Source organism: Juglans regia, chromosome 9 (assembly GCF_001411555.2).
Source record: "Juglans regia cultivar Chandler chromosome 9, Walnut 2.0, whole genome shotgun sequence".
NCBI classification, from domain to species: Eukaryota; Viridiplantae; Streptophyta; class Magnoliopsida; order Fagales; family Juglandaceae; genus Juglans; species Juglans regia.
The window spans coordinates 9,014,253-9,035,616 of record NC_049909.1 but is presented as its reverse complement, the minus strand read 5'-3'; the positions used below and the strand labels follow the sequence as shown (position 1 = coordinate 9,035,616).

Sequence of the window (21,364 nt, the reverse complement as noted above, 5' to 3'; positions counted from 1 at the left end):
GTCCATATGTAATATATGATTATTCTTCAACACCTTCTCTCATGAGTAGTTAGATTAATATTTTTTTCTGATTCTTATCACGAGGTAAGTAATATGAATCTCCATTCATCCTGTGACTGACTCTGATATCAAGATAAATCTAACTAATCTTATAAAACTAGTTTTATAAAAGAGAATTATTTATTCTCAAGATCTTATCTACAGATAATATGAAATTATTTCTCAACAATATGTATCCCACTTGCTTTTTAGAATGTTTTTGTTTTTCCTCTTGTGGTGCGATATACATTCTTTAGTACATTAAATATGTCTGACAAATATACAGCGCGCACTGGTGGAGCTGATACGGCGATTAATTTAGTGAATGATCACCAAATTACACCACATTTCCAACTTGTAAATGCATGTTGTTTATGCTTTATAAGAAAAACACATGTTTAGAATTTTTTACAGCGCTTGTAACTGAGCTTTGAAATTGTTAATTAAGATCTGTAGTATTATCTACATGCAGATGCGTTTTTCTCCTTTCAGAATTGGACTAACCAAATCATTGCTATTTAAAATTATTTTGAATATTACTATAAGCTAGCAGCTGAACGCATTCAATCGAACTCAAAAGGTAACAATATTTATAGAATATGGGTAGGCGATTAGAACGAATGTGAGCACCAAAAATCATATTTGTTGGATAGTTTTGCTAACATTTTCAAGTTAAGAATATTACAGAGACACAAAAGAATTACATAAAAGTAAACGATCACAAATTGAAGTGATTTTATATAATCCATTAGATCTACTTTACGATAAAAGTAATTTTATAATTTAACTTTTGTACATATAATCTCTTTGTGACTAAAATATTTCTCTTTCAAATCTAGTTAATCTCAGATATGGCAGCTTGTTATAACAAAGAGATCCTAGATGATCTTTTCCTCTCCCACATAGGGATAAATAGAGCCAAAAAGGAAAATAATGGAGAGTTTGAACTGTGAAGTCATGTCTGGCGAATGCGTACATAGTCACTTTCAAGCAGTGCTACCCATAAGCCTTACATCATGCACACTCACTTAATTAAAAACATGTAATTTTACTTTTTTATCGTATTTTACTTACAAACATGTCTGAAATCATTTTCATTACGTAGATAAAAATGTAAAATAATATATTTTTAAATGAGTGTACAGAGTGTGAGACTTATATCTAGAATTTTTCGTTACTTTTGTGGTATCTAGACCTTTCTTCTTGGTTGGACCACAAGTGTCTCACACTATAAATATGAATCCACCAAGAACTCCCAGTTTCATCAAAAAGTTGTTCTTGAACCAGCCTTCAAACCACTAATCAGCAGAAGTTGGAAAAGCGATGGTGAGGTTCTATGCTATAATTTTTTACTTTTATCCCTTCTGTATGTCTTTGTTTCCTTTATTTTCTCTTTACTGTTTGAAATTCTACATCTTCTGGGTGACCGCGCGCGGTAGGATGAAGCACACCAGTTAGACATATGGGAAGGCTATGTAGATTGGAGGAACAGGCCCGCCTTAAGAGGTCGCCATGGCGGCATGCTTGCTGCTTTCTTTGTCTTGAGTGAGTGAACTTTGGATCATCAGCATATATAAGAACCTGCTTTTTTGTATCCTTTTCTACTTTTTTTTTTTATTGTCTTCAAAGTTGGGGAGAAGTAAGTGTGTGTGTGTTTAAACAATTGCATGCATATAGCACTAACAGTGTTTATAATGCCAACTGATCTAGTCGTGGAGATACTGGAGAATCTAGCATATCTGGCCAATGCAAGCAATCTTGTGCTGTATATGTCAAAATTCATGCATTTTTCTCCATCCAGCGCTGCCAACATGGTTACCAATTTCATGGGCACAGCTTTCCTTCTGGCTCTTCTTGGTGCCTTTCTGGCAGATGCATTTTTCACTACTTACCGCATATACTTGATAAGTGCAGCCATAGAATTTACGGTGAGTTTTCCAACAAATTAAGGTTTATGCCTTTAATTATCCCTTTCCCACCAGCAATAGAATTTACATGATCAGCTTGATAGAACTCGCTATTAGAATATCTCAAGAGTGTTATCCAGAGGATGACCCACACAAGGACTCACCCATGCATGGCATGATGTGCAAACAGTACAGCATGATAGATGATGGTGACCATAAAAATGCAAAACGTCCTAGCCCCACCTAATGAAAGTTTTAATTGAAAACATATACTTTCTTCAGGGAGAGGAAATATGTATGACATATGTAATGAAAAAAATAAGGTTTCTTGTACTAGCATTGTCCAATCACAGTACTCTACACACTCTATGGTGACCTGGCTAGACCCCACGTACACTTGGCTGTAAGCAGTTCTTTCTGAAATTTCAATTGGTGGAAGGAAACCCATCTCCTATCAATGCCAGAGGGCAGCCAGTTGTGTGATTTGAGTGTCCTTTTCACATCTATTTCCATAGCTAACCGTTAACCCTTAAACTGAAGGAGGACTATAGTCTATTGACATACCACGTGATCAGTTGATCAAAGATGATCAGCATAATTAATGAAATTCACCATCAAATTTAACAAGAGAAATGCCTGCCTCATTAAAATTCAAGGTTGCAACGTGTCACTTTCAGAGTAGAGAAGTGCTTGATTCCCTAAAGACAATTAGAAAAAATTATTTTACACTTGCGTCAAATTATAAAGTTTTTTATATTATAAGATTATAATATATCTTATGTACTATATCAAACTAAGTTATTTTATTATAAGCAATCCTTTTAATTTGTAATTCTTTCTTCTATGCCAACTACTTCTTTTTAGTGTATCTTGTTGTGTCACACTCTTCATGATCCACTGAAATCCGATGAAGTTTGTGTCACGGACTAGTTAATTAATGACAGAAAAATTTACTCTCTGCTGAATAAATCATGCATTAATAAAGATCATGTTTTCAAGTCCTCACAAACTAATGAAACAGGGTCTTCTAATACTTACAATTCAAGCTCATGTTCCATCCTTGAAACCACCACCCTGCATCTCAGTGAACATCAAGAGTCCATGCCAGGAAGTTGGCGGTGCACAAGCAGTGATGTTGTTTGCAGGCCTCTATCTTGTGGCGCTGGGTGTTGGAGGGATAAAAGGTTCGCTTCCACCACATGGGGCTGAGCAGTTTGATGAGACTACCCCACAAGGAAGGAAACAAAGATCATCTTTCTTCAACTACTACGTATTTTGCCTTTCCTGTGGGGCTTTAATTGCTGTCACTTTAGTGGTATGGATTGAAGATCACAAGGGCTGGCAGTGGGGCTTTGGGATCTCCACTGCAACAATTCTGGTTTCCATCCCTGTTTTCCTCCTTGGCTCTCCAACTTACAGGACCAAAGTTCCTGCAGGAAGCCCCATCTCAACAATGTTCAAGGTAGAATTTATACAAATAGTGTTTAATCGCGGCTTGTCCTAAAAGTGAAATAGTGTCGTCGCTTCCCAAAATCTAAACTGGAAAAGATAGATTTTAATTATTTATTTTATATCTTAACATTTTATCTCAATAAATAGTCCCGGAGTCCAAACTACCCATCAATAAATGAGCTCAACACGTGAAATATTTTAATTTAATGTAGTGAAATGTAGAGTTGAGATTTGAACTCAAAACCTATGTTGTGATGCCATGTTTAATCATCATTTGTTCCAAAAACTTGAATTAATGTGAAGATGTTAATTTAATTATTCAAATTATATCCTTAACAAATAGCAAAATACAACACTTTTTTTTTATCGGTCAAAATATAACACATGCTGCAAGTTGAATAGCTGGAGTTGGCTAAAGAGAACTCTTTCACTTGTTTCCAACAGGTTCTTACCGCAGCGGTTTACAACACATGCAGTGCTTGGATTGCTAAAAATACTGTTATGAGCAAAAGTCCATCCTATACAGCAGAAACCAGGGAGGGAGAAGACAGTGAAGCTAATGAAAAGGTGCCTAATCAGAGTCTAACAGAAAGCATCAAGTTCCTTGACAGAGCAGCAAACAACGAGCGCAACCACTCAATACTGAAATGCACCGAAAAGCAAGTAGAAGAAGTCAAGATAGTGCTAAGGATCCTCCCAATTTTCATGTCTACAATGATGCTAAACTGCTGTCTGGCTCAGCTCTCGACCTTTTCGGTCCAGCAAGCAGCCACCATGAACACCATGCTTGGCTCCTTGAAGGTCCCACCCGCTTCTCTCCCCGTTTTCCCTGTCATCTTCATCATAATTCTTGCACCAGTCTATAGCCGTGTGATTCTTCCATTTGCAAGAAAAATAACCAAAACCGAAATGGGTATCACTCATTTACAACGAATAGGGACAGGGCTGGTCCTTTCTATGGTGGGCATGGTAGTGGCAGCTCTGGTAGAAATGAAGCGAAAGAAGGTGGCAACAGATTCTGAGCTACTAAATTCTGCAGAACCTCTTCCTATAACATTCCTTTGGGTGGCTTTGCAGTACTTGTTCTTGGGATCAGCCGACCTTTTCACCTTGGCTGGAATGATGGAGTTCTTCTTCACGGAGGCGCCATCAAGCATGAGATCTTTAGCCACAGCTCTCTCTTGGGCCTCCCTGGCTATGGGGTATTACCTCAGCTCAGTGCTAGTATCGATAGTCAATGATGTCACCGGTGCATATCGACACAGGCCATGGCTCTTTGGCAGCAACTTGAATTACTATCACCTCGAGAGGTTTTACTGGCTAATGTGTGTATTGAGCGGATTGAATTTCCTGCACTATCTTTTCTGGGCCAATCGCTACAAGTATAGATCAATGGAACCAAATTAATAACCGAGGCATATTTAATTGCAATAGATATCATTCAATGCATATATCTGCCACTTTCACCAAACCTTGAGATGATTTTCTTTTGTAATAGTTCTTCATTGAGAGAGAGCAAGGGGGTGATCTTGCAAATTGTATTTTGTACCAGACTACCAGTGTAGTAATCATTAGACATTGCACAAGTAATTCTATTTTTTATTTTTATTGTCATCAATGGCAATGTATAAAAGGAAAGGAAAAGGAAATGCGTACCCAAATCAAAAGTCCAATGAAAAAACCTATCCAAACCAAAAGATAAACAGCATAGATCCAAAAAGCTTGGTTCCTTCAAGAGGCACATAGCCTGGAGGCCCAGGACCAGCGAGGCCAATGTGCAAACTGGGTTCAAAACTGTAACACCCGGGCCTAGCAAGAAACTCGCGTCTGAATTTTTTATATATGGATGAAAAGTCCACTTTAATTTTAACGAGTAGTTTTGAGAATACGTTACGGGTCACAAAAATTTATTTCGGCGATTTATGAGTTTTTACTGAGATTGTTAATTAGGTTAAATTTAGCTAATATTTTATGGACCAAGCATGATTTATTTTATCTAGTTTTCGGCCCGACAAGTTTTGTACTGAGTTAGGCTAATTGAAAAATGAGTTGAGGCCAGTAGTATTTAGAATATTTTTGACTGATGGAAATACGAATATGTAACGCCCCAATGGAAGGCCCAAACCACATGGCCTATGCTCCAAAAGGACTAGTCAATGATACAATTGGAGCCCCACTAGAACCTTATAAAGAGCAATAACTTCTCCTTCCCAAGCAATGTGGGATCCCATACACCACCTACCCTTATCCATATCATATGGGGTATCACAGAATAAGCTACTAAGATGCTTTGGACTGCTTTAGCTTGTCAAAACCAAGTTTTGTTAAGCCCCATGCCACACACGTTTCGTTTCTATTTTTTTTTCTTAGGGTTTCAACCACATTTTTAGTCATGCACGTAGAACCTCCCTCAACTAGATTAACTCTTGACGTTAGTTCCTCCATGGCCTGCACGTTCCTATCTCCACACGACATTCACGGCAACAACTTACATTTGGAGATATACTTTCCCATTATGCATTTTTTCTCCCTTATTTTTTTCTCTATTGTTCCTAGTCATATAGATATATAGAAGTGGAGTTCCTTATCACAACGTATAGAAGATAGCCCAAGATGACTCCGCCGCTGCACCTAGACGGACCGAAAAAAAAAAGGAAGCTAAGCTACGTTCAACGTTTCACCGTAGACCCACGCCACCGCAGCACCACACTACCACTGTAACACCCGGGCCAAGCAAGGAATTCGTGTCCAAATTTTTTTTATATACAGATGAAAAACCCACTTGAAATTTGCAATTATTGTTGGGATAGACTACAAGCCCAATTTTTTTATTTTTTTATTTTTGATGGATGTCGAATAATTTCTTTTGGCGTTTGTCGAGTAGGTTTAAATCTTTAAATACGTTGGGCTAGGTGAAATTTTTATTGGACCGAAAATTAGTGGGACACGTTATAAGATTTTTAGAGGATGAATCGAGATCCAATTTTTTTTTAAGGAAAAAGCCTCGAACAAAACGCAACGCAAGCCATGAAAATCCTATAGGCTTTACTCTCCCTGCCATGCACTTAACTCTCTCATCCTTCTAGGGTTTGTTGTTTTTTTTTTTTTTTTGTTGCCCTATATCTAATCCTTTGTGCCTGAAGAAAAACCCATGTATAGTGCTGCCGTCTCCATCGCCATCCCTCTCATGCGCTGAAGCCCTCGACAACCTCTATGCAGTCACTTCCGCTGCCTCCCAATACCTACTAGCACAACCACACATAGAGTCAACCTTGCACCCCAATTTGCTGTCCAACACCATCACGGAAGCCCAAACCGACATAACTCTGAACCGTGGAGGGTGCACCCTTGCAAAAATCGTAAGCCAGACCACCGTGAACCAACCCCACTGACAAAGCTCCTTCACAACCCACCCACAGCTGCTGGCCAGCACCGTATCCAGCCTTGTAACCACTGTGCAAGGAAGCCACCAAGTCACCTGCAGTCACACGATGAACCTCTGTTTTTCACAACTAAAAGCAGAGCAATCCACATACAGCAACTCGTCCACGCCGGTTGCCTCAGCCTCAAGTAACATCACTGCCCAGCCATCGAGCTCACCACTGTCGACCTCCGCCTAGCCCTTTGGTCTGCCGCACGCCACCTCAAGCTCACTGTGAGCTTCATTCTCTCTTGCGCCAAGCTCTCTCTCCGTCTCTCTCTCTTTTTCTACATGAGGTTTTTCTCCCACTCATCTCTCTCTCTCTCTCTGTGCCCCACCACCGTGATCTGCCACCGCCCCCAACTGTGCCGGCGTAGACTTCCACCCAAGCCACCACTGCACATAGCTTTCAGTATGCATGGCCCTTGTCACATAATATTAGATCCTAGGTTATTTTCTCAAAGAGCCATGCAGGTTATGAATTTTTCTATCCCAAAATGCCCTTGAATGAGTATATATTGATCAAGTTTTTAACATCTGCTATGTGTGGGATTTTATTTTTAGTATAAGAATATATATTTACGGATAGAAGTTAAATTACTAAATATATGAGTTTTAAATATGATTAAGTGAATTTTCAAAATGAATCTAAGTTGTAGTTGTTTAATTTTAAAATATTTTTGTAACGCCCCGTCCCCGAGGGTACGGAGAGTTAGCTCATAAAACCTGATAATTAACTCTAACAACGCTAGAGTACTTCCAAAATCAAGGATATATATATTTTCTAAACTTCCAATCAACGTAAATACTTCAAATTAAATAAACCACATAGACTCATTTATCCAATTTTCAATCCAACAACCCAAATAAAATCAACTTTTCTTCATGTCTCAAATAACAACTAGAAATAATATAACATTAACATAAGTCTCCATAAACCGTCTAAATCCATGGAAGCAAAATTAAGAAAAATAAATAACCTCCAACATCAACACTAATATCACGAGATACCCAACAACAATTCACTGCTAATCTTCTCCATAAACTCTAATACTGATCCTCAGCTGAACCATCGATGTCATCTGAAATATTATGAAGATTAACGGGGTGAGTTATCAACAACTCAGCAAGCAGAGAGCATATACTAGTATGTAAACATGAGCATTTATAACATTTGATAAGCAGAACAAAACATTTACTTTCAGAATGCAGAAACAAAACTTTGTACAAAAGCATTAGAGTGAAATTTCCAGAAAAATAAACTTATTCTAAAAAAAAATCCGTTGGCATTTCCAAACTGAAACATTATAGTTAAATCATCTCTTAACATCACATCGGAACAATACCATGTTTAACCCCCGTGATAGGGTTATAAACCACCATTATACCCGTGGCTGGGCCATATTCCATGTTTCACCCCCGTGGTAGGGTTATAAACCACCATTATACCCGTGGCTGGGCCATATTCCATGTTTCACCCCTGTGGTAGGGTTATAAACCACCATTATACCCGTGGCTAGGCCTTAACAGAAACAGAACAGATATCATCGGAATCGGATCACAATCATATACAAAATCAGAACTTCATGCCAAGGTTTTCAGATGACACATCATATCAAAACAAAATACTGAAAAACTTCAGATCATTTCACATGTTCGAGATAAACATAAAAAAAATATTCTCATTTGTTCATAACAAAACTTCTAGATTTTCACATTCGCTCTTTTACATAGTTCAGAAACAAAGTGCACAAAACTAGCTCATGTCTACACCAGTCATGACAGAAAACACTTTCTCTTATATTGAATTTATGCATATGCAGAATAAACGTCTGAGGTTGTTTTCAGATCATTTCTTTTCAAAAACAAACATGCTTATTTTTCAAGGTCAACCTCATTTTATTTCTTTTATGCAAAACTAGTATATGAACCCCGCTTACCTGACTTCTTCGTATTATCAACACCTTGAGTCGGAACTCTAGTAGTAACACCACCTAAACAAAAACATATATCCAACATTTAATAATCAATCTAGTGAGCTACTATTTATTGAGTAATAAATCAAAATAGTTCCTTCACAACTCAATAACTATCATAACAATTAAACCCGAACAACTCTCTCTTCAAACCATTCGCATTTAAAACTCAAAACAACCACCTTTTATTAATGCCGAACCAACCATAATCACTTCCAAAACCAACAACAACAACTCCAATGATTTAAACATAAACCAAACCAAACTTCACCCCTTCAACTAAAAATTTTCAGTGTAAGCATCACGATTTTAGTCATTCAATAATTCAAGACTTGCATAAAAATATCCAAAACAACTAGCTCAAAACACCCATCAATTTACACCAAATAATCTCAATTAATAATCCAAAACAGTCTCACAAATCCATCCAAAATCATACTCCTCAACATCAAGCAACCTCCGAAGTATACACCCAATATTGTCACAGAAAACTATAATGAAAATGCTAGTGGTCTGCGTAAAGAAGGATTTATGAAGTTGAGTGTGTGCGTAACGACAAGCAAAGCAGAGTGTGTGTGCGTGTGATCAAAACAAGGCATAAACCGAAAATAGAAGAGACCCGCACGAGTAAAACCGGAAGAAGAAGGAAGGAGAAGAAATAAAATAAAACAAAGGAGGGGGATGCCGAATAAGAAGTTACCAATCTTTGTTCAAGAAGCCGAACAAATCTGCAGTGGAAACACAATTTGAAGTTCAAACCCTTGAGTCGAGCGCACAGTGAAGAGATGGAGAAGAAGAAAAACAATGAGAGGACCCGATAGAGAATCCTGTATAAGTGAGCGAAACCGAACCTTGAGCGTGAAAGGAGATGAAAAAATCAACTGCTGGAGTAATGGTGCGCACGGTTTGAGGGATGTGCGGAAAAGCAATGCAGTGGTTGTAACCGTGAAGACGAAGAACAGTGCAGCGTAAAAGGAAGTTACCTTCACCCAAACAACGCTGCTCGGGTCTCACCTCATGCGCTTGGGGCTGGGCTTTGTGCATCCGCTTGACTTCAAAAGGGCTGTGCCTAGAGCCCGGGTATTACAATTTTAGTATAATTATATTAGCTAGTATTAAATTTTATAATTTGATTTCATTAGTAAATAATTTAGATTTTGTGTTTTCATTAGACTAATTTTTTGGCCATTGATGATTTGAGAAATGTGACGATATTTGAGGATTACGTGAATTTAGGTTTTTGAGGAATTAAAATAGGTTATTTTAGTATCTTAGGCTTAAATATTGAAATACGTGTTCGATTGGAAATTTATGAAAATTACGAGATTGTGTTATAGGTGACGATTAATATTTGTTCGGCATTTTTGAAAAAATTTCGGAAAAGCTAGGAAGTTCAGGTAAGCGGGGTTCCTATACTAGACTTTGCATAAAAATAAAAATGAACTGAGGTTGGTTTATGAAAATGTGCATTATATGTTTTGAGAAGAAATGTGAGAATAATCTCAGTTATTTGTTCTTCATTACTCATTGAACTCTGATGAAAGAGAAAGTATTTTTGTCCTGACTGGTGTAGACATGAGTTTATTTTTGGCATTCTATTTCTGACCTATGCAAAAAGAGCGAATATGAAAATTTGTGCATAATTATGTAAATAGTCTTTGGATCTGCTTTGATTATGAAGATGATATGATTTTGTTCAGTACTCTGTTTGGATAAGACGTGATTTTTGAAAAGCTTTGGCATGACTCTCTGATTCTGAGTTTGATTATGTTTTCACTCTATTCAGTTACAGCCCTGCCACGGGTGATAATAGTGGCATACGGCCCAACTACAGGTTACAATAGTGGATATGGCCCAACCACGGGTTATAATAGTGGACACGGCCCAACTACGGATAATAATAGTGGATATGACTTAACAACGGGTAATAATAGTGGATACGGCCCTGCCACGGGTTATAGCAGTGGTCTCTGTTTTGAGTGCACACCTTGGTGACAGAGTGATTTATGTTCTACTTGGTTATCTGCAGATGCAGAACCTACCACTGGGGTTATACATGGCCTCTGTTCTGATATGATGTTCTGATGATGATAATGATCATATATGTTATGCCAAATGATATTTTTGAATGAAATTATTTATAAATCTTCGCTCTGATATTTTGATAACATGTTCTGCTTCCGCACTTTGAAAATGGAAATGTTCTGTTTTGCATTTTGATCTTTGTAAATGCTCATGTTTACACACTAGTATATGTTCTTTGCTTACTGAGTAGTTGATAACTCACCCCTTATCTCCAAATATTTTTCAGATAATTTTAATGGTTCAGCTGGAGGACAAGAGTAGAAAGTTTTAGTAAGGTGTGATGATCATAGTGGAATAAGTGCCTGAGGGTACAAGTTTATTTGAGAGTCTTAGTTAGTAAATTGGTTATTTTCAGTTATTTTGATTTGATGAGTTAAGGATATTTTCGAGTCTTTTAGAGACTTTCAATTCAACTTATTGAGAATTTATTTGAAGGAACATAGATATTTGGTTTGAGTAAATGAATATTTTATGGAGTTTCTGGATTATTTATTCTTGTGATTTTTAAGTTGATATCGAATAATAAGAGCTAACTCTCCGGACCCCTACAGGATCGGGGTGTTATAGCCACTTTCCCAACCTCCTCTGTGACGACCACCGAAAGCCGTAGCAACGCCCCCTCCCTATTTTGCTTCACCAAAAACAGAGTAGCTACTTCAGCCACCAGGTCATCTCAGGAGAGCCACTCCTCGGCACCAGCCCTACCCCGACATTGCCTCTTGCATAGATAGTGCCGACCGGACATCTCAGCCACTCTAGCCACCGCTCGCTCTCAATAAGTTCACGACGTACTCCACGGCCTTCCTCTCGTATACTTTTGTCCTCACCGTGCTTCATCTCTCTTTTTCCCTCGTGCTCAGCCACTCAGTGTTGGCAACTCTGCCGCACGCCCTCCCCTGCTCTTCAACCGCGCCACCACTGCCTATCCAGTCCATCCCTGTCACACGCTGCCTCTTCCTTACACATCTCGGTTCTACTCAATAAGCCCCTGCCGCCACATTTTAGCCTCCCCTGTTATTTTGTTCTCTTTTAATGGTCTTAAAGTGTAGTTTATATATTTCTAGGTTAACCTAGTAGAAGAGGGGTATTGTTACCCTTTTGCCCTTTTTGAAAAAATGTGTTGATATGTATTTTTGGAGGATTTTTTACGTTGGCTGCAAGTTTGTTTTTCTTTGGACTTATAAATTAAGTCAGTGTACTAATGGTTTTAACAAAATAATTATAAGTTGATCATGTTTTGATTTTATATATTAAACTCACTTTGTATGAGTTTTGTTTTAAATAAAGATTTGAAATATATTATTAGTATTAATATATATTTTTTTAGAAGTACATGGTAGTGTAAGATTTTATTTTGAACTCTTTAAAGAGAAACTAATTAGTCTTTCATTTTATTAAATGAAATATTTGCTCTCCTACTTTAATCAGTTTTGGTTATAAGGAATATTTAAACCATAAATGTATTTTGTAGTATAGTTGTATTTATTACTCATATAACTATGCATTTTTAGAAATGTTATGAATTTAATAGTCATGTGGATATTAAGGAATTTTGGAAGTGATGATATTTTAGAATTAAGAGAAATTTTAGGTTCTTGAGGTATTAAAATAGGTACTTCAAGTGTAAATATGAGATACCTGTTTATTGGAGATTTATTTAAGTTACTTGAATTTTTATAGGTGATGATTGACAATTGTTCAATACTGTTGTGGAGTAATTCTGAAAAGCTAAGAAGTTCAGGTAAGCGGGGTTCATATAGTAGTTTTCTATAAAAGAAATGAAATTAGGTTGAATTTGAAAATATGCATGTTTGTTTTTTAAAAGAAATCTAAAACCACCTCAGACGTTTGTTCTGCATATGCATAAATTCTATATAAGAGAAAGTATTTCTGTCATGACTGATGTAGACATAAGCTAATTTTTTGCATCATGTTTCTGAACTATGCAAAAAGAGCGAACACGAAAATCTAAAAATTTTTGCTATGAATAAACGAAGATGTTTTGATTATGTTTATTTCAAACATGTGAAATGATCTGAAGCTGTTCAGTATTCGGTTTTGATATGATGTGACATCTGGAAACCTGGGCATGAATTTCTAATTATGTATCTAAATATGATCTGGTTCTAATGTTGTTCTGTTCTGTTTCTGTTAAGGCATGCCATGGGTATAATGGTGGTTTATAACTCTACAACGGGGGTGAAACATGGTATACGGCCTAGCCACGAGTATAATGGTGGTTTATAACCCTACCACATGGGTTAAACATGGTATTTGTCCCTATGCAATGTTCCGATATGATATGAAGATGATGTCTCAGTTTATGATATGCCGAATGATTTTTGAATAAGAAAGCTTTTCTAAAAGTTTTGCTCTAATGTTTTGTACAAGTTTTGTTTATGCATTTTGAAAGTAAATATGCTATTTCTGCATTCTGAAAGTAAATGTTTTGTTCTACATACCGAACTTTATAAATGCTCATGTTTACATGCTAGTATAAGTTCTCTACTTACTGAGTTGTTGATAACTCACCCCTTATCTCCACAATATTTTTCAGATATTTTGATGGTTCAGCTAAAGATCAAGATTATGAGGCATTGAGTGAGATGATTTAAGTATAGTGGATTAAGTATAGAAAGTTTTTATGAGTGTTGGCGATTTTTATTAAGAAATTTTATTGTATTATGATGACTTGGCATTTGGAAGGTTATATTGAGGAAATTAGTTTGAATCAAAATTGCTATATGATATTGGGAATTTGGAGTCTATTTATATTGTTGAAATGTGAGTTTAAGTGATAGGAAGTAACTCTCGGACCCGTGCGGGACCGGGGCATTGCAAAAACTGAGTACTAGGGGCCTAGTCCAAAGACCTGGGTAGATATTTCCAAGTGAGGGACTTCCCATAAGTACCCCATGGCTGTAGAAACAAGTCCTTTCTTGCATCTTACATTGTTAGAGCATAAATTTTTACGGTTTATATTTATAATGATTTTAAAGGGCTATTATTATAATCTCAACTAATTCATTTAGAATATAAACCCAAATATAGTTTAAGTCTTTCCTAAGTTGTTACAAATTATATCGAAGATATAAAAGATTTAAGGAGAGAGATTGTAATACTCTAGATTGAATTATTTTGAAGAGATCATGTGTTTATCCTTCCAATTCAACTATCGTATTCCGATAGGTCTCATCTTTCCACACCTTTTATTGATTTTATCATTCACAAGGTTAAAGTTGCTTGTGTTAGGAATTACCTTTTCCCAAACACCAAATATACAATGGAGATACATTGCACCCCATGGTGCCCCTTGTCTGTGGTGTCTCTAAGCAGAACCAAGTCTTGACACAATTTTGTCAAGCACGAGTACCTCCATCATTCCCAGATTGTAACATTTACTTAGAAACTCAATTTTGGCCCTTAATCTTGTGCTTTCGTTTGCATGGATGTAGTTCTCCCTACTATGTGTGGTGCCTATATCAAGCAATCATGAACCTTGTTGGGTTGGGGTGGGCTCCGACTCTGACGTAGTCGAAATGCCCGCCTCCGACCTCACTGAGGTCGGAGGCAAAAACTATCTCCGATTTCGACTATGATTGGATCCAACTCCAATCAGAGTTCGTGGGCTTGCCCTACTCATATTGGGCCTAGGCCCACGACCCAATATCCAAGGCCCAATCTGAAATTCAAATTAGCCCATCTCTGTTTAAAAATATTTAAAAAAGACAAAATAATGTAAAAAAATAATTAAAAAATATAAAAAAATATAAAAAAAGGTTAAAAAGCTAAAATCTAAATACAATGACTAAATCATGTACAACACAAAAATAGGTGATTTAATGTGTGCAAACAATAAATTTAAATTTAAAACTACAAATTTTGAATAAATTTAAATTTACAAAACCAGAATATAAATAATGTCATAGATTTGATTCAAATAACCACAATCCCCTGTATCAGTCCTGACAATCCATGCATTTGAGTCAAAGACTCGTAGACTCGATACTCGATACTCGATACTCGATAGTGATTTCTTGCATGAAGTTTTACTGATCAGATGTACTATCATTTCTTTAGTCATTTAACTATAGACTTCTAAACCATTTCACAAGTTTTGCATGGTGGTAATCATGGTATTGAGTTTCTCACCAATAAAGGGGCCAGGGAGTTCTCCATCCCATGGTGCATTCATCTCAGTCATCCACAATTAGGCTAGGGTTCACAGCTAGGTCTACAAAAATCATATAAATTATAAATTAAATAATGAAAACATTAAAATTATGTAAATAATCATTTAAAACCATAAAGTTACTCGATTCAAGCCTATAACTCTCGACATCAACGGTATCTACTCCAATGGGAATTGAACTTAACCGATGGTTCTGTATGCAAATGAGGGCCTCGACGGTTAGCACAACTCTATTGCAAATGGTCAAAAAACCCCGACAGCTCCTCGAAGTATATGTTCATAGTAAGATATTTTTGTCTCAGATATCCGCATAGTCATGTCATAAAATAACTTCAAAATTTGAACAAAATTTTAGACATTGGCCTAATCAACTGTCCGACGCACCGAGCCCCCTTCTCCCCCGAACTGACTCCAGTAAAGCATACCTCATGCCCCCATCATCGACCTCCATCCGCTCGAACATTGGTTGGTACTTCTGCGCTACATTCAACATCATGTCTGTAGAGTTTCGTCAAGTCAGAACGTCCAGTTGCAACATATTGGAAGATGGCACCTCAAGCTATTTGGCTATTGCCTTAAATTGGCAGAGCCATTGGAGAAAAGCCCTCACATATGTCACAAGGTTTTGGACTTTAGTAACTTTAACCCCTCAGAAACTATAAGGTTGATGATATGAGGGCAACATCGAACATGGATAAACTGGTGCTCACGAATGATATCATCATTTATCATCGTATTCTACCTGAACCAATCAATGGTAGTGTCATTCGTATTGGCATTTTCAACCATGAACCAATCATCATTTATCATCAAAGCACTTTTTTGATGCCCTAATACTCTATACAGTCATTCATCTCATTGTCAATGGATGAACCTTTGTGATCAAATAGTTCTTTGAAGCCGATAATCTGCTTCTACAACGTCCACTCACTATCAATAAAATGGATTGTGATACACATGTTGCCCACATTCTATATGGAGGTCCATGTATCAACCGTAAATGACACTCTCTGGCCAGTGGCAACAAACATTTCCTTCATCACTACCTTTTTCTTTGCATGCCTCTTCAAACAATCACGCACCACCGTATACCGTGAAGGGATGGAAAATCGTGGCTCTAAAGTGTACACAAATTTGTGGAAGCCTACCTTGTCAACCGTGGTACAAGGCATCTCATCAGTGATGACCATCTCTGCAAGGACATCCCTCAACATCTAATTCTCACTGTATTGAGGAATTGAAAGCTTCTTAATCTGCGTGTCATCAATGGCCATAGAAGTCTCATAACTCAACTTCGTTTGATCAGTTGCCACCAACTCTTTGTGTATCTTATACCGCTGGCAGCCTGTAAGATGTGATATTAATACTGACGTACCTTGCTTCTTTGAATGGCAACCAAATAATTGCCCTCAATAGTAGCATCAGGCTTGTGGGTTCTCACTATCATTGAAAACTTTGGGTGAAATGCTCACATGTCCACTATCTTTTTTTACTAGGTCGTGCTGGTTGATCGGCCTTAACATTCATCAATTCATCCTCTTCAATATGCATATCAACATCCTCTAGATCTATTGGGACTAGACTACTTGCATAGGAGTTAGGTGCTCTAGATGGGGGGTCTACGGCCCAAAGTACCTGCCGACGACGCCAACAGCTGTGTGTCATCCTCTTGTGGAGAATCATGGCAAGATGTATCCAGAATTTGCTATGAAAATAATCTGAAACAATTAACAAACAACAGTAATTTAACATGTTATGAAAATTATCTACACATTGGAAACACATTGAAAATGAAAAACATATGTGTCTAATCATGTTTGTGGTTTTAAGAATAAATAAAACACAAAAATTGAACATTCGCTCGAGCCACACTCTAGCGAAGGCTCGAGAAACAATTAGTGTGAAGATCGCTCGAGTGTGGCTCGAGCGAACATCGATCGGACATTGTCTGAAGGGCACCATTTAATTTTTCCTAAACAAGGTCTCACAAATCTCATGATTAAAACCCTAAAAATAGAAATCCATCAATCCAAACAATAAATCAACAACAAAAACAACAAATTTCACAAATAACTTCAACAGTTTCTAAACCTTAAATCATTAAATTAACAACAAATAAAATCCTATAACAAAATATAAGATGTAAGGCTTACCTTACAGTGGCTCACAGCAATGCAGGTGACAGGGAGAGAAGATGTTGGAGAAGGAGAGTCAGAAAGGAGAGAGAGTTCCTGTGCGAGAATGAGGGGAAGAAGTGAGAATGAAATGAAGGGTGTCCTGCGTTTTGGACCCCCTGGTGAATAAGATGACGTTGTTTTGCTTTAAACGGAACGACATCGATTAGTTAGGCCAATTTTTTTAAAAAAGTGTAAGAGTTCGGAGTGCATGTGGGCTCTGAACTCCAACTCCGACTCAAACTAAAGAAGCTGGAGTAACTCCGACTGTAACTTCAATTTTCAAAAACTGCTTTGAAGTCTTATTGGTAGCTTCAATTGAAGTTCCCTCACCTTGTGGGCAAGGTGCTTTGAAGGGGAGGGGTATGTTATGTATTGGAAGGAAGGTTCTGATGTGGAGAAGCTTCATTAGAAGCCATATAAGCTGGTAGAAGCCATAGCTTGAAGAAGGGTTAAATGCAGAAATGGAAGAAGGAAGAAGATGATAGTTAATTTCGTCAAGTGATGTAGATATATGACGTCATGTTGTATAAATAAAATGTTGTTGTTTTGATTGGTCTTGTTAATGTGAAGTGATGTAAATATTGTTGTTTTTAGTATTAAATCCTTATATGAAAAATTTTCGTGCAAGAATGGGAAGAATGAATAAAAAGGGAGTGAAAAGGAGGAAAGCATTACAGAAGGATTACACCATTCAATTCTCTCTCTCTCCACTTTCTCAAATTATCTGCAGTCAAGGTTTTTCTAAGTGATGTCGTCCAACTGGAGAAAGAAATCTTTGGTAGCACCTTACTTTTCCAAATACACTTCCAAGGAAGTATAATTTTGACTTGACAAAACCTTGTACAGTGATCACATAGTAAACTTCCTAGTACTTGTCTTCATCCAATCATGAGTAGCTCTACTAAAACAATCATTCCATTTTGAAGAACTACTAGAACAATCTAACAACTCATATTTCAAATAATCTTCCTTAAAGACTACCCTTCCTAATGTACCTCCATAACTATTTCCTAAGGAGTGCCTTATTCAAAATCCTCATATTTCAAATTCTCACTCCTCCACTAGAAATTGTTGTACATACCTTATTCAATTTGACCTGGTGAAATTTAGTCTCCTCTCCAATTCCTCCCCACGAAAAAGCTCAAAATGTATACTCAATTTGATTAGCCACACTTGCAGCAATGGAAAAATAGATTAAAAAGAAAATAAGTGGGTAGATTAGAAAGTGTACTCCTAATAAGAGCGGTTCTTCACCCTTTTGACAAGTACAACATTTTCCATCCAATCAATCTCCTCTCAATTTTCTCCGCGATCCCATCCCAAATAGTCTTAGGCTTGAAAGTGACCTCGAGTAGAAGGCCCAAGTATTTCATAGGTGAAGAAGCTACCTCCAACCCAAAATACTTCCCAACTTTCTAATGTTCCTTACCTTGCCCATTGACACCATCTCAGACTTCCCATGGTTCACCTTGAGACCAGAAACAACTTTAAAAGAAATCAAAAGAGACTTCATTGCCAAACTGTGACCCGAGTCTATATCACAAAATAGTAATGTGTAATCTGCAAAAAGAAGATGGAAGACATTAATAAAATCATTGTTAGTGATTCCCACCAAAAAGCTAGATAGAAATCTAGCACTAACGCCTCCAGTATTCAACTAAGCACATCCATAACATTCACAAAGAGAAAAGGGGATAATGGGTCTCCACTTGTCTCAAACCACATGTACTATTAAAAAACCAGCAAGGATACTACTAATCATAACAAAAAACCAAACCGTAGTTACACAATGTTTAATCCATATACACCATCTCTTCCAAATCCACATCTCTCAAGTAAGTAAAAAAGAAAATCCCAATTCACATTGTCATAAGCCTTCTCCATATCCAGCTTACATAAAATACCTGACACTCTCATTCTCAATCTACTCTCCAAACATTCATTTGCAATAACAACCGAATCAAGAATTTGTTGCCCTTAACAAAAACACTTTCTGGTTTTTGAAATAATCTTCTCCATAACCGTACTCAAACAATTAGCAAGTATCTTATAAATAATCTTGTACTGCCATTTACAAGGCTAAGGGGATGAAAATCCTCGACATCCGTCACCCTACCCTTTGAATTAGTGCTAAGAATGTTATTTTAAGTTATTTCTCAAACATTTTTTATAAGAAAAGAATTCATGAAAAACACTCATAATCTCTCTCTTCACAATATGCCAACAATCCTGAAACAACGTCATAGAGAAACCATCTGGCCCAGGGGCTTTGTCTCTAGCCATCCCTCTAACTACATGGTGCACCTCACCCTCCTCAAATAGTTTCTCCAATAAACTTGAACTCGGAATATCAATAGTCTTAAAAACTAGCCCATCAAGTTTTGGCCTCCACAAATGTTGTTCCGAGAGAAGTGTTTCATAACGATAAACCACATGATTCTTGATATCAAAGTGATCAACAATAACATGCCATTCATAATGGAGCATCTCAATAGCATTATTCCTACGATGAGAATTAATGCCCGATGAAAAAACGTTGTGCATTGATCTCCTTTTCTCAACCAGAGAGCCCGAGATTTTTGCATTATCAAAACTCCCTCCATCAAAATTAGCTTTTCAAGTTCAGTAGTCACTAAACTTTTCCTACTCAACTCCTCCTCCGATAAAACCCTTGGCCCTCTCTTCCAACCTATGCAACTCCCAAAAGAGGAACTTTGTTTGACTTTCGGCATTGCCAAAAACTTCCACATTCTACTTTTTCAAATCATTCTTTAAAGTTTTAAGCTTATTTGCCAATATAAAACTCTGGGTACCAATAAACTAGTAAGAAGACCACTATTGTCTCACCATATCCATAAAACCTTAAGCTTTTAACCACATATTTTCAAACTTGAGATACATACGACCCCATGAATACCCCTATAGTCCATAATGATAGGAAAATGATCCGAACAAATCCAATACATTCTTTTTTGGCAGCACTCTGTAAAATGAGCCTCCCAAGAAGGGAAAATAAGAAATTTGTCCTACCTCATCCAAACTCGATTGTTAAACCAAGTGAAAGCATCCCCCCACCAGAGGCAAGCCCAATAACTCCATATCAAAAATAAAATAAGTTTACCATAGCCGGACATAACCGAGACTCTCCTAACATCTCACTCAGAAATTGAGTAATGTTGAAATCCCCTCCAATACATCATGGCAATCTCATCCCACATAAGCCTTCTACTACCATTCAAATTAGGCACATAAAGGCCGACAAAGCCCACTCAAACCCATCTTCCACATTCTTGAAAAACAAAGCCACCGAATATTCCCCAATACACTCCTCTAAAAGCTTCAGAAGCCTCTGGTCCCCACATCACACAACGATCCACCAGAGGCCCCCTCAGAGCCAAGGAATTCTCATCCCACATAAGGCAGCCTCATAAACTTTTGATGTTTCTCCTATCAACCAACTGCAACTTTGTTTCCTGAAAGCAAAAAACATCAACCTTCCATTGGTAAGTAAATTTTTAACATGGACGCGCTTGTTATGGTTGTTTAGCCCCTAACAATACAGAAAAGAATTTTAGGCATCATAAAGTAAGATTTGAAGCCCTCACCTTACTCCTTCCTCGACTTACACTCCCTTTTGGTGTATAATTTACTAATTAGTTAAGTATCTTCAATTCTCTTTCTTTTTTCAATGATAATTTTGCAGAAGAAAGACGGTCCACTTTAATGGCAATAAGGCCTTAAATGGATCTTCAAATCCCTCATAGTAATACCCCAAGCACTCCTAAATTTATTGGACTTTCTCAAGCACCCATTTTGGAGAGTGCCCAGGCATACTCACATCTGAGAGCAAAGTACATAACGGATAGGATCATAACCCACCTTCTCTATTTCGATAGGATTACAATCCATACTCTCCATAACCTTTATAATCAACTGCATCTCAGTAAGCACCTAGTCATCCCCCAAAAGCTTTAAATCATCCCCCGCCATCAAACTAAAATCAAAATCCTTCTCCCACACAACAACACCACACCCAGAAATGCACTCTAAGCTTCCCTTTAGATTTTTGAGTGTAGAGTGAGGAAAGGTGTAATAACCTTGCCCAAACCCAAGCA

General features: G+C 37.3%; 1 protein-coding gene across 1 annotated transcript; it reads left to right on the top strand.

Moving 5' to 3' along the window:
- Positions 1 to 1,261: 1,261 nt before the first annotated feature.
- LOC108985476 (protein NRT1/ PTR FAMILY 4.6-like) lies at positions 1,262 to 4,988 on the top strand. The gene is made up of 5 exons (XM_018957784.2): positions 1,262 to 1,365; positions 1,479 to 1,584; positions 1,750 to 1,967; positions 2,968 to 3,408; positions 3,843 to 4,988. Exons 1-5 carry the CDS (start codon positions 1,363 to 1,365, stop codon positions 4,803 to 4,805), a joined length of 1,731 nt encoding a protein of 576 aa, XP_018813329.1. The 5' UTR covers positions 1,262 to 1,362; the 3' UTR covers positions 4,806 to 4,988.
- Positions 4,989 to 21,364: the final 16,376 nt, after the last annotated feature.

Bases quoted from the DNA above. Each gene is read 5' to 3' on its own strand.
- LOC108985476 (XM_018957784.2), top strand. The intron at 1,968-2,967 runs GTGAGTTTTCCA...CTAATGAAACAG, and splicing joins GTGCAGCCATAGAATTTACG to GGTCTTCTAATACTTACAAT. The intron at 3,409-3,842 runs GTAGAATTTATA...TGTTTCCAACAG, and splicing joins CCATCTCAACAATGTTCAAG to GTTCTTACCGCAGCGGTTTA.